This window comes from Lagopus leucura, unplaced genomic scaffold (genome assembly GCF_019238085.1).
Source record: "Lagopus leucura isolate 7727_CA_CO unplaced genomic scaffold, USGS_WTPT01 Super-Scaffold_100066, whole genome shotgun sequence".
NCBI classification, from domain to species: Eukaryota; Metazoa; Chordata; class Aves; order Galliformes; family Phasianidae; genus Lagopus; species Lagopus leucura.
Window position 1 is genome coordinate 479,898 of NW_024962310.1, and position 20,149 is coordinate 500,046.

The following is a 20,149-nucleotide window of genomic DNA, read 5'->3' on the forward strand; positions in this document are numbered from 1 at the left end:
AGATGTGCAGAGGTGGCATTATGGGGCTGAGGAATTTAGCAGAGCAGATCTCTTGAGTGTATCTGCAAGCTCGATGCCTGTGTCCTCCATAAAACACTGCAGGGGTTTGGTTGTGCTGCTGTCAGTGCCCCTGGGGTTGTGCTCATCCATGGTGTGTGATGGTGTGGCATGCACTGCTCAGCATTCTGGCTGGTGCTCCTGGGACAAGACCAGCACCAAAGCAGTGGAGCAGTGCCTGCTGCACTCTGTGCTGGATCAGGGAGAGATGTTTGCATTGTGTCACTGATCCCCCTCCTGGTCAGTTGCTTTTCTTCATTATCACCATTCAGCCTTATGGAATCCAGGGGTAGAATATTTCCTGCGCCGACCTCCATTCAGAAAATCCTATAGATGTGGGCTCAAGAGAGTTCAGCTCCACTTGGCAACCTGTTAGGGCTCATTCCTTTGTCCCAGACAGCACACACTTAAGGGTACATCTGGGACATGCTGTAATGTTGCACGTTAATTATTTACTATGACCAGAAAGGAACTTTGCATTGTGTTCTGTGTGAGAGATTTGCAGCACATCCTGCTGGGCTCTGGGCTGTTACTGGAGGCAGAGGGACAGTAAGGCCGTGGCAAAAGGAGCAACCCAGAAGGAATGCTAGAAAAAAGGTAAAATTGGAAAGAAATGAGTGCTGAGGGTTTATTTCCTGCTGCTCCCAAAGCACCATCGTATCCTGAGGAATAAGCCAGTGGGATTAAATCTTAAATAGGGTGAGGAAACAATAGTAAAAAGTGTGAGAATATCAGGTGTACTTGCATCCAGGTGGCAGAGCGTTGTCATGAGCAGAAATTGCCCCTGGGGGTTTTCCCATGAAGAGCAATGGTGTGAGCTGTGTCCTTCCTCCCTGTTCTACATTTAGCATGGAGAAGAGCTGGCCTGGAAATGTATGGGGGGAAGGGACAGCATTGTGCAGGAGCAGTGTCTGCCACAACCCTTTGCACCCATGGATGTGCCACAAGGATCCAGCTTGGAGAAAAGCAGCACTGCTGGCTGCAACTGCGGGCATTTGGGTTTCTGAGTGCTGGAAACTCCCATGCAGGGTGGGATGGAGTTGGCACCTCCAGGAGCAGCACAAGGAGTGCTTGGCACCCCAGCAGCCTTGGCCTGGCTGAACTGGGACTGCAGAGTGCATTCATTAGCTCCCACTCTCTGCTGTGGGTATTATAAATCTCTGCCCTTTGGAGGTCACCCCCCCCTCAATTATGAGAACCTGATCTTGCTGATTCCCAGAACTGCTCCGTGCAGCATTGATCCGTGCACTGACAACCCTGAGTGAAAGATGGGGCTGCAATATCACCCGACTGATAATCAGCTCCCTCCTCCTTTCTGGAAGGGAATGGGCTCAAGGGTAGCCCAAAGAACTCCAGAAAACAAATTGCTTCAGGCATCCTGCAGCTTTAAGGCATGGAGTCAAAGCAAGCTAGTGGAACAGCTAGGGGCTAAAAGGAAGGGGCAGCAACCAAAGACATAGACCAATTTATTAATTATAGTATTTTTTTACACTCATAAATAGTAAAGGCAGATTATACCAACAGCAGGGTCCCCCTTTGCCATCACTTTGGGACAGCGGAGGCACTGGTAGAGAAGGATGAGGCAGCAGGGCTGGGAGCCCAGGGCTGAGCATGGGAAGGCAGCAGCAGAGGGGGCTGCTCCTATGCCGCCCCCAGGAGGGGCTGCTGTCAGCCCTGCAGGGCTGAAGCACAGAGGGAATGGGTCTTTCAGTCTCTTTTGGTACAGATTCACCACGCTGCTCCTCACCCAAATGGGCACTGGATTGGAATTATTAATTAAGAAGTGCAGCACCTCTCCCTGGGGATGCGGTGCTCACTGTGAATTTTCACTGGAGTGGAAAAACAGTTAAAGTGCTGCTTTGGGCTGCAGATACATCTGCCTTTCCACCACTTCAGACTTTCCTTCAAAGAGGTAAATGCATGCAGAGGTTAGGTCTAACTTCAGATGATAAGAGCTCTGATTTAAGTTACTCCGCAGAGCATTTTCATAATCCCTTCCCCCTCCCTCTCAGGTACTTTTCACACCTCAGATGATTTTCTAGCCAAGCCCATGAGCCTCCAAAGATCCTAGAGATAGTCCTAGCCCTTTCTAGGCTGAAACAGCCACACTACACTGCTGCACAGGTGGCAGAGGCAACAACATTGATTTGATTCACACCCAGCACAGCACATCAGGCAGCTCTGTGGTTGCCCTGTGCTTGTTTCAAGGCCATGCACACTGAGAGTGTGGCCTCTTATCTTCAGCTGCCCAGATCAGAAATACGTAGCAATCCTGGCATGAGGTGCTGCAGGCAAGGAGGTGGCAATGCAGGAGCATGCACGTACAAGATGGGTACTTTTCAGTGCCAACAAAGCAGTTCAGGAGGAGGCATTTGGTCTGCAGCCACATGGCACAGTTCTCCTGGGCAGAAGGGAAGGTTGGCCCTGAGGAGGTGAATCTGCACAGGTCTGGGCTGCTTCTGGCTGAGGGCAGAATACCCAGGGAATCAGCACTGGAGGAACACAGCCAGCAGCAGCTGTGGCATCCCCAGCTGTGAGAAGAAGCTGAACAGGATGGCATCACCTCTGCCAAGAGGAGGGATGTTGTAGGTGGGTTCCTGCTGGAGGCAGCGACCACCTGTGATGCTGGGAAGCCACAACTGCACTGCTCAGGTGATGACTTCACACTGAGGAGTGGTCCCACCCTGCCAGATACGGGGTTGGCACCACCAGCACCCAGCAGCCCCATTAACCTCCTGCTGGTTATCCATCCACACATCAACCTGAACCCTTCTCCTGCCCACAGCAGGTATCATAGTTCCGTGCAGCCTCAGGCTGGCCTGGGAAAACACCTATACAGCTTGGATACTAACCAGACATCTCCTTATATACACAAACAGGGTGGCACACAGCTCCAGCAGCTCTAGTAGGTGTAGCCTTTGCCGTAGAGCTGCGGGGGGAGGCTCCCAAGGTCAGGCAGGTAAGCAGTGCTCTCATCCAGGTGGGACAGAGGCACCGTGTCCTCCTCACTGATCTGCCGCTCCAGCTCTGCCTTCAGGGCCGGCCTCTGGTTGTCAGGGAAGGCCAGAGAGAACAGAGCCTCAGGCTCACACACAAACTTGTAGACATAGCGTTCCCCTGCCACCTGTAGGGAGAGAGAGAGCAGAGGATGCTGCCAACCACCTCACTGCCCAGCATGGTGTCACACACACAGTTATCCCCTCCAGGGTCCTGGATCTGGGAGAGAACATCCCCACCATGCGAGACCAAGGCGCAGGCAGTGGATCTCTCATCATCCACCTTTGCAGCTGCCTAAATTCAAGCTCTTCTTATTACTGATATGCAGGAAAATAATACAAAGAGGAGCCATAATTTCTTTGTGTCGTTCCCAGCTTCAGCTCCTTTGCACCATCCTCATTTAGCTGCTGCAGAGAGTGGATAAGGAATGAGTAAATCAGCGAGCCCAAGGAGATGATGCACCTGCAAGGCTTCCTGGCTCTCTTAAAAGGACCATCACAAGTGGCACAAAAGCTCCAGCTCTGTTTATGGGGGTGGATAGTGACCAGGACAAGGGAGAATGGTTTTCAAGTGAGACAGGGGAGGTTTAGGTTGGATATGAGGAGGAAGTTTTTGACCCAGAGGGTGGTGAGGCACTGGCACAGGTTGCCCAAGGAGGTTGTGGATGCCCCATCCCTGCAGGCATTCAAGGCCAGGCTGGATGTGGCTCTGGGCAGCCTGGGCTGCTGGTTGGTGACCCTGCACATAGCAGGGGGTTGAAACCAGATGAGCACTGTAGTCTTTTTCAACCCAGGCCATTCTATGATTCTCTTTGGAAACTCACCTTCTGCATGATGCCTTTCTCATAATAGTAGCGAAGAGAGCGGCTCAGCTTGTCGTAGTTCATGGCTGGCCGGTTCTTCTGGATGCCCCACAGCCTGGCTACCTGCAGGATGAAGCCACAGAGCACGTGAGCAGCTGTGAACAGAGAACATCATTCAGCTGATCAACTTTGGATAAAGGGGACCGCAGTCCATATAGAAACATTTACAGCACTTAAGGATGAGGCTCAAACTGTAGCACAGGCTCAGCAGTTCCAATTGCCTGCAGGACATTAAGAACAGTGAAAATGTGGCACTGAGATATGGCTGGTGGGCACAGTGGGGGTGGGCTGAGGATGGACCTGGGGGTCTTGGAGGTCAGCAGCTGCTCCCCCTGAGCATGCAGAGAAACATGAGGGCTTCACCTCTTCTGGCTCAATCAGCTTGAACTCCATCCCTCTTCCAGTCCAGGCAATGAAGTGGGAGTTGGTGGGATCATCCAATAGAGCCACAAGGAACTGCCAAAGCTGGAGAGATCCCCTCCGCTGGTAGGGGGGGCCCTCCCGGTACCCTCCAACCTCCTGCTTGATGTCACCTGCTGAGAGGGACAAACAAAGTGCTTCTGAGGGTAAAACACAGCTGCAAAGAGAGCACATCCCGTAAAAGCTTACCCAGAATATTTCAGTTCATGTTAACCAAAGCGGCAAATTCACCAGCAGCTCTTCTAGAAGCTCTGATGCACTTCCCAATTAAGATACAATCGTTAGAATGTGCTGCTAAAGATGCTCAGGAAATGGGGTGCCAAAGAGCTGCTCATGAATCACGGTGAATGCACTATGAGCAGCACAGGCAGTGGCCAAGCCATGAGCACAGAGGCTGGATAAGCCCATTTAAAAGAAGTTACTCTTCCTCTAACCTTCAAATTTTTCTGGAACAACGCAGACATCATCAGCAAAGGGCCTCATCTGCTTGTCATAGCTGCAGCCTGGAAGGGGAAGGAAGGCACAAAGAAGTCAGAAGCAGACAGGGTAGCACAAGCACAGCTCTCAGGTGACAGACAGACCCCTTCCTACAGCCCAGCCACCCCACTACAACTTTATCTTCACCACATTTTGTACCATGGATTGAACCACTTGATCTCCATGGCGCTACCTGGCTTCCTCCAGAACAGCCCTTCCCATCAGGTCTGGGGCAACAGGCTCAGTTTGCACATCTCTCTCTTATCTGAAGCTTAGTATAAGATAAACAGCACCAGAGTGCATGGTTTCACAGGTGAGGAGGCATTATGGCTTGTTTTAGGGGCACTATGAAGATCTTAACAGAGAGCAGCCAACATTCAGGTGCTGATACACAGCATCTTCCCATTGAAATAGAGCCAACGTGAAGGCAAAAAACAATCAGAGCCCAAAAATCAAGCAGAAAGACTCCTTCAGATCTCTGTGCAGCACATATTGTTGCCTGGTGCCATAATTTATATCCCCTCTATCTTCTTTCCTGCATTTTCTGTATCAAACACCCTCTGGATGGGAAGCTGTAATTGGGAGCTGTGGGTGAACGCAGCCCATGTCCTTCATACTCCCACATAAAGCCATCAGTGCCCACAGATATTTTGCTGATGCTGAGGGCAGAAGGGTGTTCTGAGCTGACAGACTCTGCATTATTACAACCATAAACCACTCTCAAAGAAGAGGTTTCCTGGGTTTGCCCATTTTCTCCCCCATCTGCCCAGCAAGGCCCAGTGAAGGCATGGTATCAGCAGGGGCACAGCATTCCCTGCTCCCACATGAGTTTGGGTGATGGATTTTTGTCTGCTAAAAACGAATTAATTCAAAACCTCCATTAAAACACAGGAAAGCAGAAGGAATATTCCCTCTAGAACAGCATGTGGGATGAGCACTGTCAGGGCAGCACATCTTCAGACAGAAACAAATAAGATTTTTCCCTTGTGGAAAATGAGAATTATCCAATTGCTCTGGCACATAGAGAGCTATTTGCAGAACCATGAACTTGATTTCTGTTGGTGACCCTCTGAGATCTCTGCTGTTTGCTCTGCCTTGCCCTGCTCCTATGGGAAGAAGCAGGTGGAGGCTGACACTGACAGAGAGATTTGCACTGAGCTCTGTGCTATGGCCATGGGACAGGCCAGCTTGGGGGCAGCCAACCTGCTTTAGTGGCAAGCTTTTAGCTCTGCTCATCAGCAGGTTTATCTCACACAGCACAGGGTTTTGCTGCAGGGAGCAGCACTCAGGTTTCCAGCAGCAGCTGTGGGTATGAGGCAGCAGTGAAAGGTGATCCCAGCACCTCCATTTTGTGAATGAAATCCCTCTGCCTCCATTCAGAGCAGAGGAACGGGGCCAGGAGGGCACAGAGTGTGACCCCATAGTGCCACCCCATAACACTATCCCATAGGGTCACCTCATAGCACTACCCCATAACAACTGCCCCATAGCATCACCTTATAGAACAATGCAAACCCTGCATCCCGAGCAGCTCAGGGTCACCTCTGCTGCAAAGACCTGACGTGGATGTTCTGTACTGGCTCTGAGATATTGGATGCCTTCCTTTCTGCTGTTAATGGTAGAAGGTTTTTGGTATAATTCCATCCACGCTGATCTCATATCTCTCCCTCTCTGCTTCCTGCCAGCTTCCACGTCCCCCTCAAGAGGGAAACTCCCCTTGAAGCTGGGAACATCTTTTCCCTCTCCTCCATTTCTAATGCCTTCAATGGGAAACTTCAGCACCCAGTGTTGAGTTCCCTGCACAGGGCTCTCCAACATATTAATTCATCTGGTTAGGGTCTTCTATGTAGGCACTGCTATGGTCTCCAAATGCCTTCTGAAGGAAGTGAATAGCAGAAGTCTTGAGATTCCTCCAAGATCCTGTTTCTGATGCCTCTTATTACCAAGCAGACAGACAAAGAGCTAAAGGGGAGGAAAAAAGGTCCTTTTAACACAGTGCACATCATCCTCCAGCTGCAAGGAGCTAAAAGGAAGTTTATCTGCTTGTGTCTGTTGTTGCAACTGTTTGCACTTTTGCACAGATGTGTAACCCAGATCACAGACCTGGGTGGCACAGAGAAGCAGCTCCTATGATCCCTTGGCATTGGGGCAAACAGGTTCCTTGGCTGTATGCTTCCATTTGCATCATTTCTTGTTCTATGGCAGTGGCAATGCACTGCTACCAAGATACAAGAGAAGCTTGTAGAGCAGAAAATGAAGCAGGGAGACAAGCCTCAACTCCAGTTTCTCTGCCAATCCTTTGGCAGAGCCAAGCTTCTGCCTTCAGGGACTCGCCCTTGGAATCCAACCAGAATGATCAGCATTACCTGACCAGATAAAAATATATCTAAGAATGCAAGATTCTTGTCCAAACCTCCTAAATGCACTGGGCTGGGCAACGACCCAAATGGTTTTCAGAGACTGTGGCCAAGAAGCCGGTTTTGGTTCCATTAATGCAAATGAAATCAGTGGTGTTTATTAATGCAGTGATCCAGTCTGGCTGAAATGAGGTATGGCATTGCATGACCATTTCCCAGGTTTTTAATTACCTACAAACACAGGGCTCCTTTCTCATGCTTTACAGATTCAGGTTTTGATGAATGCGATCCCACATGCCCACACCGCTCTGGAAAGGCTGTGGGGGGGGGGGAATTGAAATCTGGTTCAGACCTCACCACAAAGCACAGGATGTAACAATGAGCACAACCTTGCAGTTTCTGGAGCAGCTTCACCAGAAAGGAGTGGGCAGGAAAACACTTTTCCAGTCAGAACGGGTTTCTCATCCTGTCAAAAATCAGCTGTTGTCCAAAGGCATTCAACTTCAGCATGAGACAAGGAAGAACGTTTTGACCTCCAGAGCTGCCAAAACAGGCTTAGGAATAAGCCAAGCTTTTCTAGGTTAGTCAAGGAATTGCAAAGCCTCCTCCAAAGGCTGCTTGTTCTCTTGTAAAACAACAAGGTGCATACCTTAAATCTAGTCTGAGTGGGGTTATCTTCACCTTTGAGCTCTATATCTAGTTTTCAGCCTACCAGAAATTCCTTCCTATAACACCTTACAGAAAGCGAATGCCCCAACCTCCCCTTTAGCACCCCAAGCAGAACTGCTTGCATTCCCCAGTACACAGCCACCTTCCCAGCTCCTGAAGATGCAACCAAGCACAATTGGAAAGGCCAGAATCCAACAACGATGGATATTCACCCATGGACTTGGCTCACCCAAACCAACGCCACTGTCAGAAGGAGCTCCCTTTGCCCACCTGAGTCATACATGTAGTCCACCTGCTCCTGCTTGACGACCACGGCTGCTGGGTACTGACAGCTGCTGCCTGCCTGCTCGTACCGAGGGTCGTGGAACTCCTGCTTGAAGCCCTGTGGGGGGAACTGGAGGCATTGCTCAGATATGGGGCGCTGGTAGGTGATGGGAGCATCCCGGGCCATGCCCTGGGAGGAGGGGAAGGAGCGGCACATCTCCACAGGTGGCTGGTAGGCAGAGCTGCAAGAGAAGAGAGGGCGTGGGATGCTTTCCTGGCCTTTTGAGCTGGCGTTGGGCTGCTCAAGGGGACAAAGGGCCTCGTGCTGCTTGCTGCATGGGCTGGAGGAGCTGCACACAGAGGTGGGGCAGGGAGTCGACCCTACAGTGGGTATTTGCAATGACAACAACACAGCCCATCGTTTGCAACAGTGAGCTTCATTTCAGACTTCCCTTCAAACCCCTGGCAGCAGCTGTGGATTCGAGGTGCTTTAGGCTGGGGGGATTGCTGGAAGTGAGCACTTGGGGTTGGATCATAGAATTTGGTTGTACTGGAAGGATCCTGGAAGTATCTGGTTCCACTCCCCCTGCCATGGGCTGCATACCCCCCAGCAGCTCAGGCAGCCCAGGGCTCATCCATGGCCACGGACACCTCCAGGGAAGGGCACCTCCAGCACCTCACCACCCTCTGGGTAAAGAATTTTCTCCTCCCATCTCACCTACATCTCCCCTTCTTCTAGTTTAAGGGCATTCTCCTCCTGCTTTTAAGCTCCTCTCAAGTACAAGGTAGCCGCAATGAGGTCTCCCCCAGAGCCCTCTCTTCTCCCTCAGCCTTTCTCCATAGCAGAGGTGCTGTAGGCTCTGAGCATCCTTGTGGCCTCCTCTGGACCCACCCCACATCTTTGTTGCTCTGGGGGTCTCACAAGGGCAGAGCAGAGAGGCACGGTCCCCTCCCTGCCCTGCTGATGCAGCCATCTCTCCTTCCCAAACCCAAACAGACAGACCCAGCCAATGGCTGCCACAGTTCACCTGTTTTCAATGAGGTATCCACAGCTGGACGTGGGGTGGGGTGGCCCTGAAGGAGTCAGGAAGTTCCTGTCCTGTCTGGGGAACTGCTGGAGCTGTGACTGGATTGGGGTTCCTGGGTCGGGGGACTTGATCCCAACTGGTCTGGGTTGATCATAGGCACTGGGGGAGTCAAACATATTGGAGCATTACAATCCCATGGTTATGATACACTCAGTATTGCTCTCATCAGCACTAGGGAGGAAAAAAGATGCTGGCCCTGAGCTATGCCATGCATTGGAAATATCAACCCCCTGTGTTATGCATGCTGCAGATCCATACCACGCTGCCCTCCCCCAGGTCAGGCCGTGGCAATAAGAGCTCATCAGATAACACTGCAGCACCCCATTTCCCAACAGCCCCCATCCCTCCCTGTGTTACCTGGCGTAAAGGCACTGCTCTCCATTGTGGTATTGGAATGGCTGCTTGTGGTTGCAGGACAGCGTGGGGTCCGAGGAGGGACTCTGTGGCTCCTTTTTAATCTTTGCAGGAGGGCTGTGAAAAGCTACTGAGGGGGAGAGGTGGGAAAATCAAGCTGAAACTTCTCTCATTTACAGAGAAAGTCCCAAAGGGTTGCATGCAGGAATCCTATTTTTCAACACATGAAAGCAAAGCTCTGGTTTGCATCACCAGGCAAAACTCTCTTCTGTTGGCATACTTGTTTAACATGTCTTATGGGTAGCATTACCATGTCACACTGCATTAAGTTATAATGCAATCATACAATGCCACACTGAGGATTTCCTGATTGTATGGTTTGTCCTGCATGAAAATAAGTGTGAGGCTTCTGTAGACAATGAGCTGAGAGCTTTCCCTGGGAAAATACTATTATAGATTGCATCCTATTACATACATTGCATCCTATTACTGGCAGTCACCAGACGAACTCACACAAAAAGCATTTCCAGAAGCACAACCAACTCAGAACTGGAGGTCCTGTTCTAGAAGAGCCTCATCAGTGCTCACACAGAACCTGACTTCAGGTCCCTGTTTTCACCAAACCCACCTCCAAGCTGGAAGAGCAGCTTGCAGGTCCTCTCTGCAGCCTCCCTCCTAGGCTGTAATAGGAGGAATATTTCTGGGCTGGTTAAGGTTTCATGAATAACAAACGTGGGTTGCAGTTCTCAGCGTCAGGATGTGGGTAGCGTTACTTCTTGTGCTTAATTAAATCCAGCAGGGAACTCAACTTCCTTCACCCATTCCTCTGGAAATCTCACCCTGGCTTAGGGATGCGGTGAGCATCTTCTGCCTATGGGCTCTGCTGCTGGTAGGAGGCTATGGCACTTAGAGGGGAAGGAAGAGTAACCCCAAAGAAATGCCCAGCTCTGTTTCTACAAACAAGGGAGAGATCAGTCTCCCAAATGAGGGCTGAGCCCTTCCCAAGGCTTGCTGCAGTCCCTTTGCCAGTTTCCTCCCACCTCTTTGAGGTGACACAACCCTGCTTGCGAGCAGTGGGATGTCCAGAGCTGTGATTACAGTTTGAAGGGTGGAAGATCACATCCTGAGCCACAAATAACTCATTTTGCTGGGTTTGTTTCTGCACTAACCTGTGCCATGGGAGCACCAGCTGTGCCTCACTGCAAGCCTGGCAGTTCCTAAGCGCCCCAGCAAGCTGCTAACAAGAGGGTTGGGGAAGGGGCTGCTGCTTCTTTCCCTCGGTACACAACATTCTGACCACTTCTTACTGCTAGCACTTCCCCACCCTGCTCCAGAATTAGATCTCTGCAAGAGGAGGGGGAAAAATAGCCCACTAGTCTGGATCTGTTTGCCCACTTTGGGATTCAGCTCACTCCAGGAAAGCCTGTCTTCACCCTCTGCACCATGCCAGCACCCAGAGGGATCCAAGCAGCCTGACAGAATCAGAATAAATAAATACATCCATCAGAGAGCAGAGCCTCAAACTGCTTTTGGCTCCCGTGGGCACCCGTGAGCCCCAGTGCACAATGTAAAGGGACAGGCAGAACCCATTTAAAAACACTGATGTGTTGGCTGAGCCTGCAGGGAAAAAAAAAAAAAACAACAAAAACCAACACATATAGAAATACTCTGCCCAGTACACTGAGCTCCATCGAAACCTCAAGCAGTAAAATGTGCTGGGAGCAGCCCACTCCTTCTGGCCCCTGCTAGCTGGAACAGGAGATCGCATTACAACTGGCTCATTCATTGAGATAGGAACATGGGATCGGCCCTCCTCTCAGTTCTAGGTCAAAGAAAGGAAGAAACAAACAAGCTGCATGACTCAGAGAGCGCGCCCGGAGCCAAGCTGGGAAGGAAGGAGGAGAAAACCACTCGGAGGAGCGTTTCGTTTTGGTTTTCATGGGGAGATTTGCCCCGAGCAGACAGGAACAGAGATGGGATAACAGCACAGCTGACTGCAGTTGGCTGTCAATGAACATTTACTGCCCAGAGGGTGGAGTGACTGCTGTGCCATTGGCATTTGGGCAGGAGAGGAGCAGGAATTGCTGCACAGCCATGGGCAGAAGCTCCCAGCTCCATGTGGGACCTGCATGGTGCTCTGCAGGATGGATGCAAATGCTGCGCTCTGCACACTCTGGTGCAAACAGGGCTGTTTTCAGCACGTGTTTTCAGTTCCTAAGGGCAGCATGAGCTCATGTGGGTGAGCAGAGCCCCAGAGCGTTCCCCCCTAGGACATGCAACACCCAGAATTCCACACGCAGCCTAACTCCTTCCAATCTGGGATGAGCAACAGCACAAATTCTACCTTTGATTATCATATTAACGCCCTCTATAAGCTCTTCAGGATGCCTGATCGTTCCCACGTGCACCACCTGAAAACAAAACCCACTGAATCTGCTCAGCATAAGGTTTGGTAGCTCCGAGCACACAGACATCCCTGCATGGTGTGAATGGGAACACTGGGGCTTCGTTGTCACTGTCACAACAGAGCAGGACTGAGCAGAGCACTTCAGCCTCCGTATCTGTGTCACATCTGCAGAGTCCTTTGGGGGGTAAATGGATCCTGGAAACACATCCAGCCCTTCTCCCTTGAGGTGCACAGCCACCCCACACCACTTACGGTTTTCTGAATGGAAGTCAGGCACAAATTGCTCATCGCTGTCTGGAACCTGAGCTGCCAGGGGGAGGGGGAAGAGAGAGAAAGAGAGGGGAGAATTAGATTTGGTACTTTGTATGGTGTAATTAACAGTAAGGTAGAAATGATTCTATGCTGGAAAGACCTGAGCACTTCAGTGCTCACAGAGCTGCTTCCCTTCGGGATTCGTGGATCCAGCTCTGCTGCCCACAGAGCTATGCTTCAGCATCCTGCCCCTTCCTTGGGAGCAGAAAGGGTGACAGCAAGTTTACCAGCTCCAGATTCACTTTTCCCAACCAACATCAAACGTGGGATCTTTTTAAGAAGCATTTAGCAAAGGAAACGCTCTGACCAGCTGGGGGATTTGGAAAGGCTGTGCCAAAGCAGCAAGGAGAGCACAAAACGCCTTCATCTTTGTATAGGAAGGATCCTTTCAGCAGCTCCAGCAGCAGGGGATAGCTGCTAACAGGATAGGAGATCACTTGTAGATGGGCAGGAAGACAACATTTAGGAGGAAAACAACAATACCTGGAAGAAGATATTGCTGAACAACTCCAGCATCTCACTAACAGCACAAAGTCTAGACTTAATGTCTCCCTCAGCTGAAACAAAGAGCCTCATGGCAAAAAGTCAGCAGCACGATAGAGGAAGGAGTTTGATTGCAAGGTGCTCAAGTGGGCCTTTGGCAGATTAACATTAAAAAAAAAGACAAACCCAAATGCTTTCATAGTCCAGAGTGCTACTGTAGGCTGTTTTGACACCAGAATGCTGGGATATCCAAGTGGTGCTGCTGTGTTTGTTGTAGTTACCAGCCCTTGTGATTTCACAGCCGTCAGCCACACGTCCTCCTGCACTTCCTGCATCTCCCATTTGCCAAGAGCAGCATTCCTAACTTCACCCTTGCGCATCCATACAGGGAATAATTCCTTCCAACGTTCCAAGCACAAACACTGCTGAGTCCTATCCTTGCTGATGAGTTTGCTCTGCTTCCCTCAGCCCACATCCCACAGCTCTCACTGCACAGCAAGGAATCATCTTGGGGAGAACCTTCACCACAGCAGACGCCTGTGGCAATAATATTTTATAACTTCCAGCTATTACTTTTATGCCCCTTTAACTGCAGGGAAAGGAAAGTTTGCAGCTGAAGTCACAAAACCACTTACAAAATATACTGCTGGTTCACTGCAGACCTTGCTCTGGATATTGCGGCACGAAGAGAAGCCTGCACTCAGCTCTAAAGCAATGCAGGGAGAGTAAAGGGAGATGAGCAATGGAAGCCCACTGATCTCGGTCATGTGAAGCCAAGATAGACAAGACATGCCAAAAATAAACCTCAGGGAATAATCCAGGCTAACAACGGGCAGCGGATTAGAGTGGAACTAGCTGAGCTCTTCTCACTGCAATCACTGCTCCTTAAAATAACCCATGTGCCAGCTAACGGGGACTGTAAGTCACAAAAGGAGAGGAACAGAAGCAAACCTGCCCAATTCCCAGCATGAACCACCTACAGAAAGTGACTGAGAAGAAATAATGCCATCACACCCTCCGAGCCGAGGTTGGGTTTCTCAGCTCAGTGCGCGTCGCTTTGCTGACAGCTTCATTCCAAGATCTGCACCGTCACCATCTGCCAGCCTCACATCAGCACATTCTGACAGATTTGGATGTGGATGAGCTGTGTAAAACCTTCCTCTTTTCTGAAAGCATGCAGCAGTTTGTAATCACAGGGCATTTTCTCACATGCGTTTCTCTTGCGTTCAGCCTGGAGGTTTAATCTGATAACATGGATAAAGGGGACGGAAGATCTGCTTGTTATCAGACAGCAACAAAACAGCCTCCAACAGATTTTTGTTCTCCTCTTCTACTGTCACCTCTCAGAAATAATGCACTGCACAAAGCCACCTCCAAAGCCTTCCTTTCATGGCTCTTATTTCTGGGCTCTACCCTCTCCTTTCATTTTGTCCCCGTTAAAATCTTGTCTTCTCAGCTCTGAAGATTCATCAGTAATTTCAAGAATAGTCCGTGTGTCCATCAAAAATAAAAGTCATTACATTTTATGAGGCACTGAGCGCTGCAGGCACCGCACTTCTTGTGACTGCAGCATAAAATTAAGGGATAGGAAACCCAGAGCCCCATCCTCAGCTGTGGGATCTTGACAAGATGTTGGGATGCTCTGCCACTCAGCTGCACCCAGAAGATGGAGAGCGCAGCACATCATTGCTGAGTGCATGGTGAGGAATCACTCACAGAAAGCAGCAAAGTGAAGTTATGGGAGCAAAAGGCATTTTAAAGCTGTGGAGCATTCAGACTTATAAAGAGAGTGAGAAGGGGGGGGGATTTCACCTGACAGGATGCAAGGAGCAGAGCTGTTAGCACAACCCAAAGTTCCTTCCATCTTCAGAGCTATTAAAGAGTTTTTCCTCCAAGCAGAAGGAACTCAGTAGCAATGATAACATCGTGCTGCTGCTTTTCCTCTAAGGTTTGCATTATAGGTAATGAAACACGTTAATGACAGTTCCCTTTTTCCATCCACTGCTATGAGACCTCAGTGCAGCCTCCCTTCCACCTGAGGCACTGACTACTGACCATCTGCAGAGTGGGAATGAATTCACACAAACGGGCACCAGTTCTTTGGGTTAATATTTGAGAACGTTATCAAGCTTCAGAAAACTCAAAATTGAAAGACTGCTGCAGTCTGACTAATATAAAAATCTCAATGGAGAAATCAGTCCCAAGGAAGCATGCAGCTCCATAGATCCAACAGACAGCCAGTAATTAATACCGACATTCCTGCTCCAAATTAGCAGTGTTTCAACCCCAGAACAGCCTCAGTTAATTCCTATTGTACCCTGAAATCCTCACTGAATTCTGCCTACTCCAAATTGAGAAGAACCACAAAGATGTTCCTTTACTTAACTACTATTTAACTGTTGAGAACCGATATCACAGTGAGCGCTCTCCTATTGACCACGAGTCTGTCCTTAAGGAAACCTTTCCAGTTCCTCTACAAAACAGACCGTTTGAAGCACTGAAATTAGAACAAATTCACTACATCGCTCAGAACCATTTTCACTCGGAATTAACGGCACTTCCCAGCACTTGAGGTTTTCTCTTCTTCGAAGCCAAGAGAGTAAACAGTTTAGATATTAATGTAGAAAGATGAACTCCAGGATGGTACTTGCAGAGAATTATCTTCCAAAAGAAAAAGCCTTAGGAAAAGCACTTCGGCTCCCAAACTAAAATAACAGTTCATTGTTTGTTTAAGAAAATAGAATTGTTTTGGTAACTAACAAAGACCAGCGACAAATTAGCATAAAATCAAACCGGTTACAAGTAGAGGCTGAAACAAAAATTGTAACCAGGAAAACGGGCTGGCAGCCAAGTTCCATTCATAAGCAAATACCCAGCACAATGGTGTGATTCATGCTTCTTCATTTACACAGCGCAGAGGTTGGCAAGCCTGAAAAAAATCCTCAATGTTTGGAGCTGGGCAAACAAAGCAAAGGAACAGTACAAACACCAAAAAGACAAAGAAGCGAAAGACGAAGAAACCAAAACAGAGCGAGGGGAAGGAGCCTACCTTCTGTCAGCCAAGTCTCCTGGAACTGGCTCAAGTCCTGGAAGAGGTCTGCACGAAAAGCGAGAGGTTTCTTCAGTGGAGCTCTGGGGAGGGACAGCGGGATGCTCCAGCGAGGAGACGCCGGGCGGGACGGGGAGGTGGGGGCGGAGGCACAGGGGGAGGACCCGGCCCCTGCTCAGAGCCTTCCCCAGCCTCCCCCGCCAGCCCCCCCACCCTTACCTTCCGAATCCTGCGCCGGCAGTAAGCCCGGCTCCATGGGGCTCTTCCCAGCTCTCGTCGGAGTCCGGCACCCGGAGCCCGCATGGCCCGGCGGCGGCTGCGGGAGGAGCGGATCAGCGCGGGACTCCGAGCGAGGGCCGCCCAGACACTGAGCCCCATCCCACTCCCGGTAGAGCCACCACTTACCTGGGGGAAAGTGAACGGCACCTGCTGGTCCACGTACCCCTTCATCCTGCCGCCCGGGCGCTACCTCCGCGGCCGCGGAGCTGCCGGCTCTCGGAGCGCACCTGGGGGAAGCACAGAGGAGGGCTACCAGCAGGCCGGCAACAGCTACCGAGGGCGGGGGCTACAAGCGGGCACCCCCCACCGGAGAGAGGGCTGGAAGAACCAGGACTCCAAGGAAGCTCCGTGCCGCTTTTAGAACTAAAGTAAGCGAGCGGGACAGAACTCCCCGAGCCCAGGAACGAGCCTCCCCTGGTCCCAGGACGAGTCCCCGACCCTCCGGCCCCGCGTCTCACCCGGTGGCGGCTCCCGGCCCATGCGGAGCCCCGCGCAGCCCCGCCCGCGCGGCCGTTCAGGCCGTTGAGCGCCCGGGGGCGGCCTCCCATTGGCGCATCGCCGCCTTCACGAGCTCAGCTCCCTGCTCCTTTGTTTCATTGACTTCGTGAATGAAGCCCTGAGCTGGGGCGCATCCGCCAATCGCAGCTGGTTGAGGGGAAAGTAGGCGTGGCTTTATCCGCCGGGACCAATCAGAGCGCGGCGCTCTGGTGTTCATTCAAGGACGGAGCGCCCATTCATAAAAAAAACTCTGGAAGTTCATTCATGAAAGGCTGCAAAGGAGCTCGAACCGCGCCGACCGAGCACGTCCAGCCTGCGCTTTCAGCCTCCTACCCAGAGCGGCACACGACAGGGCCTGCCAGTTCTCACCCACACTGCAGTCATTTTCTAACAGTCTTCAGGTTATTTTCAGCCCCGTTCCGGGGAAGTTCTTCAAGTTCCAACAAGATTTGGAAAAAAAAATCTCACTCGTGCATCTGGAGTTAGAATAATTAAAGCCTTAGCAACCAAAACCAGTTTTACCCCTGCTGCACAGGAAGGGACGAGAGCACAGATTACTGTTAACACTATATAGAAACTGTACATCTTGTCCTGTTTTCTCTACAGCCAATGCAATCAGCACAACACGCTTATGATGGAAAAGTATTTAGTTTAAATGTAGTTTAATCTTTCTGCTGGAAAAAAAAAAAAAAAGGCAGCTCCAGCGTTACCAGGAACCCACTGTCAGGAAAACAGCCCCAAAATGTAGTTTTAACCTGTTCATGGGAGCAAAACAAGAACAGGATAACTTCTACCACATCCCCAGATATTACAAATATGTGCTTAAATGCAGCTCCAGGAATTTAACTTCCTCTGGCTTGAGAAGGCCACTGAAGCATAGGAGTTCATCTTCTGACTTTTCAGTTTTGCTGAATTAGATTCTGTTTGCGTGTCTTTAGCAGTTTGTTCAAGCAGTTAAACTCAATCTAAGCTGTTGGAAAGCTGCAAGAGAATACGTTCCCCAGTTAGATTGCTGTTCAGCAATTCATACTTCAAGCGTCCTGCAAAGTCTACGAGACACCAGACACCCCTGCTTTGCTCTGCACTTTCTGCTATACAGGTCACTGCAAAATAGCTTTTTGACTCTTGGTTATTAATGCTGCATTTCCTGGTTAAGATATAATGGAACCTTTGTTATTTCAGATCTGATTTCAACATATGGCTGTGCTCTGAACAGGATGGGATTTTCCACTGTTAGATTTGTTTGCTTTATGATCTTCTAATTTCCCATCCAGCGGGCAGTGACAGAACTGGCAGAGGCCTTATGTCTCTGCATGGTTGTCTTCTCCCTTCCCCATCTCTATAACACAAAAATAACCTTTCCAGCTTTCTTGACTGCTGTCAAATCCGTAGGTGCAGAGACACATTTGGAACACAGCATAAGCAGACCTGCAGTTTAATAAAAATAAACAGCTGGGTGAAGAGCTCAGGTTTCCTACCATCAGGATGGAGTTCAGCCATTCTCCAGTGCCACGTTGTTCCCTGGGTGGGGAGGTTGTGAGGAAGGTGCTGAGTCCACTCTTTAGCTGTTGATTTTAGCCTTAAGTTGATGCAATATCTGAGAGAACGCAGATCCTGACCTAGGAAACACTTTTGAGTGTTTTTGTGTCATTCTAAATCAGCTTCTTGAAGCTCCCAGCTCTGGATTGCTGCTGTTCCTGCAGCCTTTTGTTTTTGCTCTTCTGGTCATGGAAGTCTGAGTCCTTTTGTTTTGCAAACTGGACCATAAAAACGAGCTAGAAGGAATCCAAGGAATAATGTCACCTGATTTCCAAGAGGGATGCTTGGCAGCGTCCCCATCATAACTCAGTCTGAGACAGAGCATGAAATAAAGGCTGTGCTGAAGGAAGTCCAAAAGCAAAGCTGGCATAACGGGTCTGCATTCCTAGAAAAAGAGTGGAGGTGATTGGCAGACACAGGTGACTGACCAAGGTTCAAAGTGCACAGCATGCTTCCTTGCTGGGAAGTTTTCTTTCTCCAGCACAAACGTTTCAGTCGCAAGGATGACTTTGTTTGGTTTTCCTGCAACCTGCAGAGTTATTTGCTCATCTGAACGTCTGGTCTCAATTTCATGGTGTTATATGGGAGCACTTCAGCAGGAGGATTCCACTGGTCGTAGAGCTTTGCTTAGGAGCATCGCTATGCCTCACTTATTTAGGTGGCTTCTATAGCATCTCAGTGCACATGGAAGCATCTGGGCAGGTTTCTTTCAGTCTTGGGGTGGTTTTACACACAGCTCAGAAGCTGGAGACAGCACTTTCCTATCATGTCTTCTGAACAAAATGTCCCTGTTAAGTATTCATGCCAGCTACTTTTTATAATGTTCAGAGTGAGAGAAGACAGCTCAGGCACTTTGTCTGCAGGAAGGAAGCAATTAAATTATTAGCACTTTGAGAAATTAAATGATATAACTTATGGCAGAATAAGTTTAGCAAAATGTTATAATGTAAGAAAACAATTAAAAAGAGTTATATAAGGTTGGGTGGCTTCTTTATTGTGATAGAGTGGGCAGCTAATTGATTGTCATCTCCCCATAATGTACCAGAGCAGTTGTGACAGCAAATAGAGAAACTTGTGCTCAGGATCTATGGAGGAGGACTGTAGAGAAAGGGGAAAGTGAGCAGCAAGCAGCCTGTGTCCCTCCATTCCTTCTCCTTGTATCCTGTGGAAAATGAAATAGAGGATTTCCTTGTCCTCTTTTCCAGCTCCCAAGGCCAGGTGCTGCAAACCAGCCCCTCCTCTTACAGCAGTGCAGAAAGCAGAAATGCTTCAGAACTGAATCCCCCAAAATGAGGCAAGCACAGAAGATGCTTTAGCAGCTGGTGATGCTGGTTTTGTTTGCTGGGGGATGACAGGAGCTGCTGGAGCACAGAGCCATGTGTGGCAAGTGGGAGACTGTCAGCAGCTGAAATGGGTAAGGACAAAAGCAACGGAGCTAGTAAGGAGGTAAAGGAGGTGCTGGTCATTAGCAAGCACTCAATTAAGGCAGGAGAGGAGCACAGACTTCACTGGTGGCTGCACAGAGCTGGGGTAGCACGGCAGACACACAGCTGTTAGCAGGTACCAGCAACTCGCCCCATTACAGCTGAAGTAACCACCAATAAAACCTAATCAATGAAATCCCTTTTAAGCTGGTTGGATCAGTGACCCAGAAAATAGCTCCCCTGCAGAAAAGGAAATGATAGTCTATAAAGTGAGAAGTCAATGGGAAAAATCTATTAAAGCGACTGAGCTATCAGGAGACCTTTGGTGTTAACTGAAACCTTTTGGAAAGAAGCCACAAAACTTGCAGCAGACTTTTAACCCTCCAGATCCTGCGGTGGCAGAGGAGCCATCCGTCCTGCTGCAGCCCAGTAGAGGGCAACACAGACAGCTCGGCTCCCAGATGCTCTCACGTCGGTGGGGCAGTGCCTGTTGGATGATGGAAGGGATGCAGAGGAAGCACCGGGCGGTGGGGTGAGCCATTCGGATTGCAGTGAGATGCCGCAGAGTGGCCACCGGTGTGGGCAGTGATGCTGGTGAGCACCGACCCAGCGC

At 49.9% G+C, this 20,149-nt stretch overlaps 1 protein-coding gene across 4 annotated transcripts; it reads right to left on the reverse strand.

Annotated features, from left to right (window-relative positions):
- Positions 1-1,510: 1,510 nt before the first annotated feature.
- Positions 1,511-16,504, reverse strand: ETV4 (ETS variant transcription factor 4). 4 transcript variants are annotated; one of them, XM_042886958.1, is made up of 11 exons: positions 16,202-16,504; positions 16,016-16,112; positions 15,797-15,844; positions 12,205-12,258; positions 9,549-9,672; positions 9,132-9,290; positions 8,110-8,345; positions 4,771-4,839; positions 4,280-4,449; positions 3,878-3,979; positions 1,511-3,181 (listed from the first exon to the last, which is right to left on the reverse strand). In XM_042886958.1, exons 1-11 carry the CDS (start codon positions 16,244-16,246, stop codon positions 2,960-2,962), a joined length of 1,326 nt encoding a protein of 441 aa, XP_042742892.1. In that variant the 5' UTR covers positions 16,247-16,504; the 3' UTR covers positions 1,511-2,959. The 4 variants fall into 4 exon arrangements, with proteins under 4 accessions (XP_042742892.1, XP_042742891.1, XP_042742890.1 ...); XM_042886957.1 differs by having other exon boundaries at positions 4,280-4,452; XM_042886956.1 differs by having other exon boundaries at positions 9,549-9,675.
- Between the last annotated feature and the right edge of the window lie 3,645 nt (positions 16,505-20,149).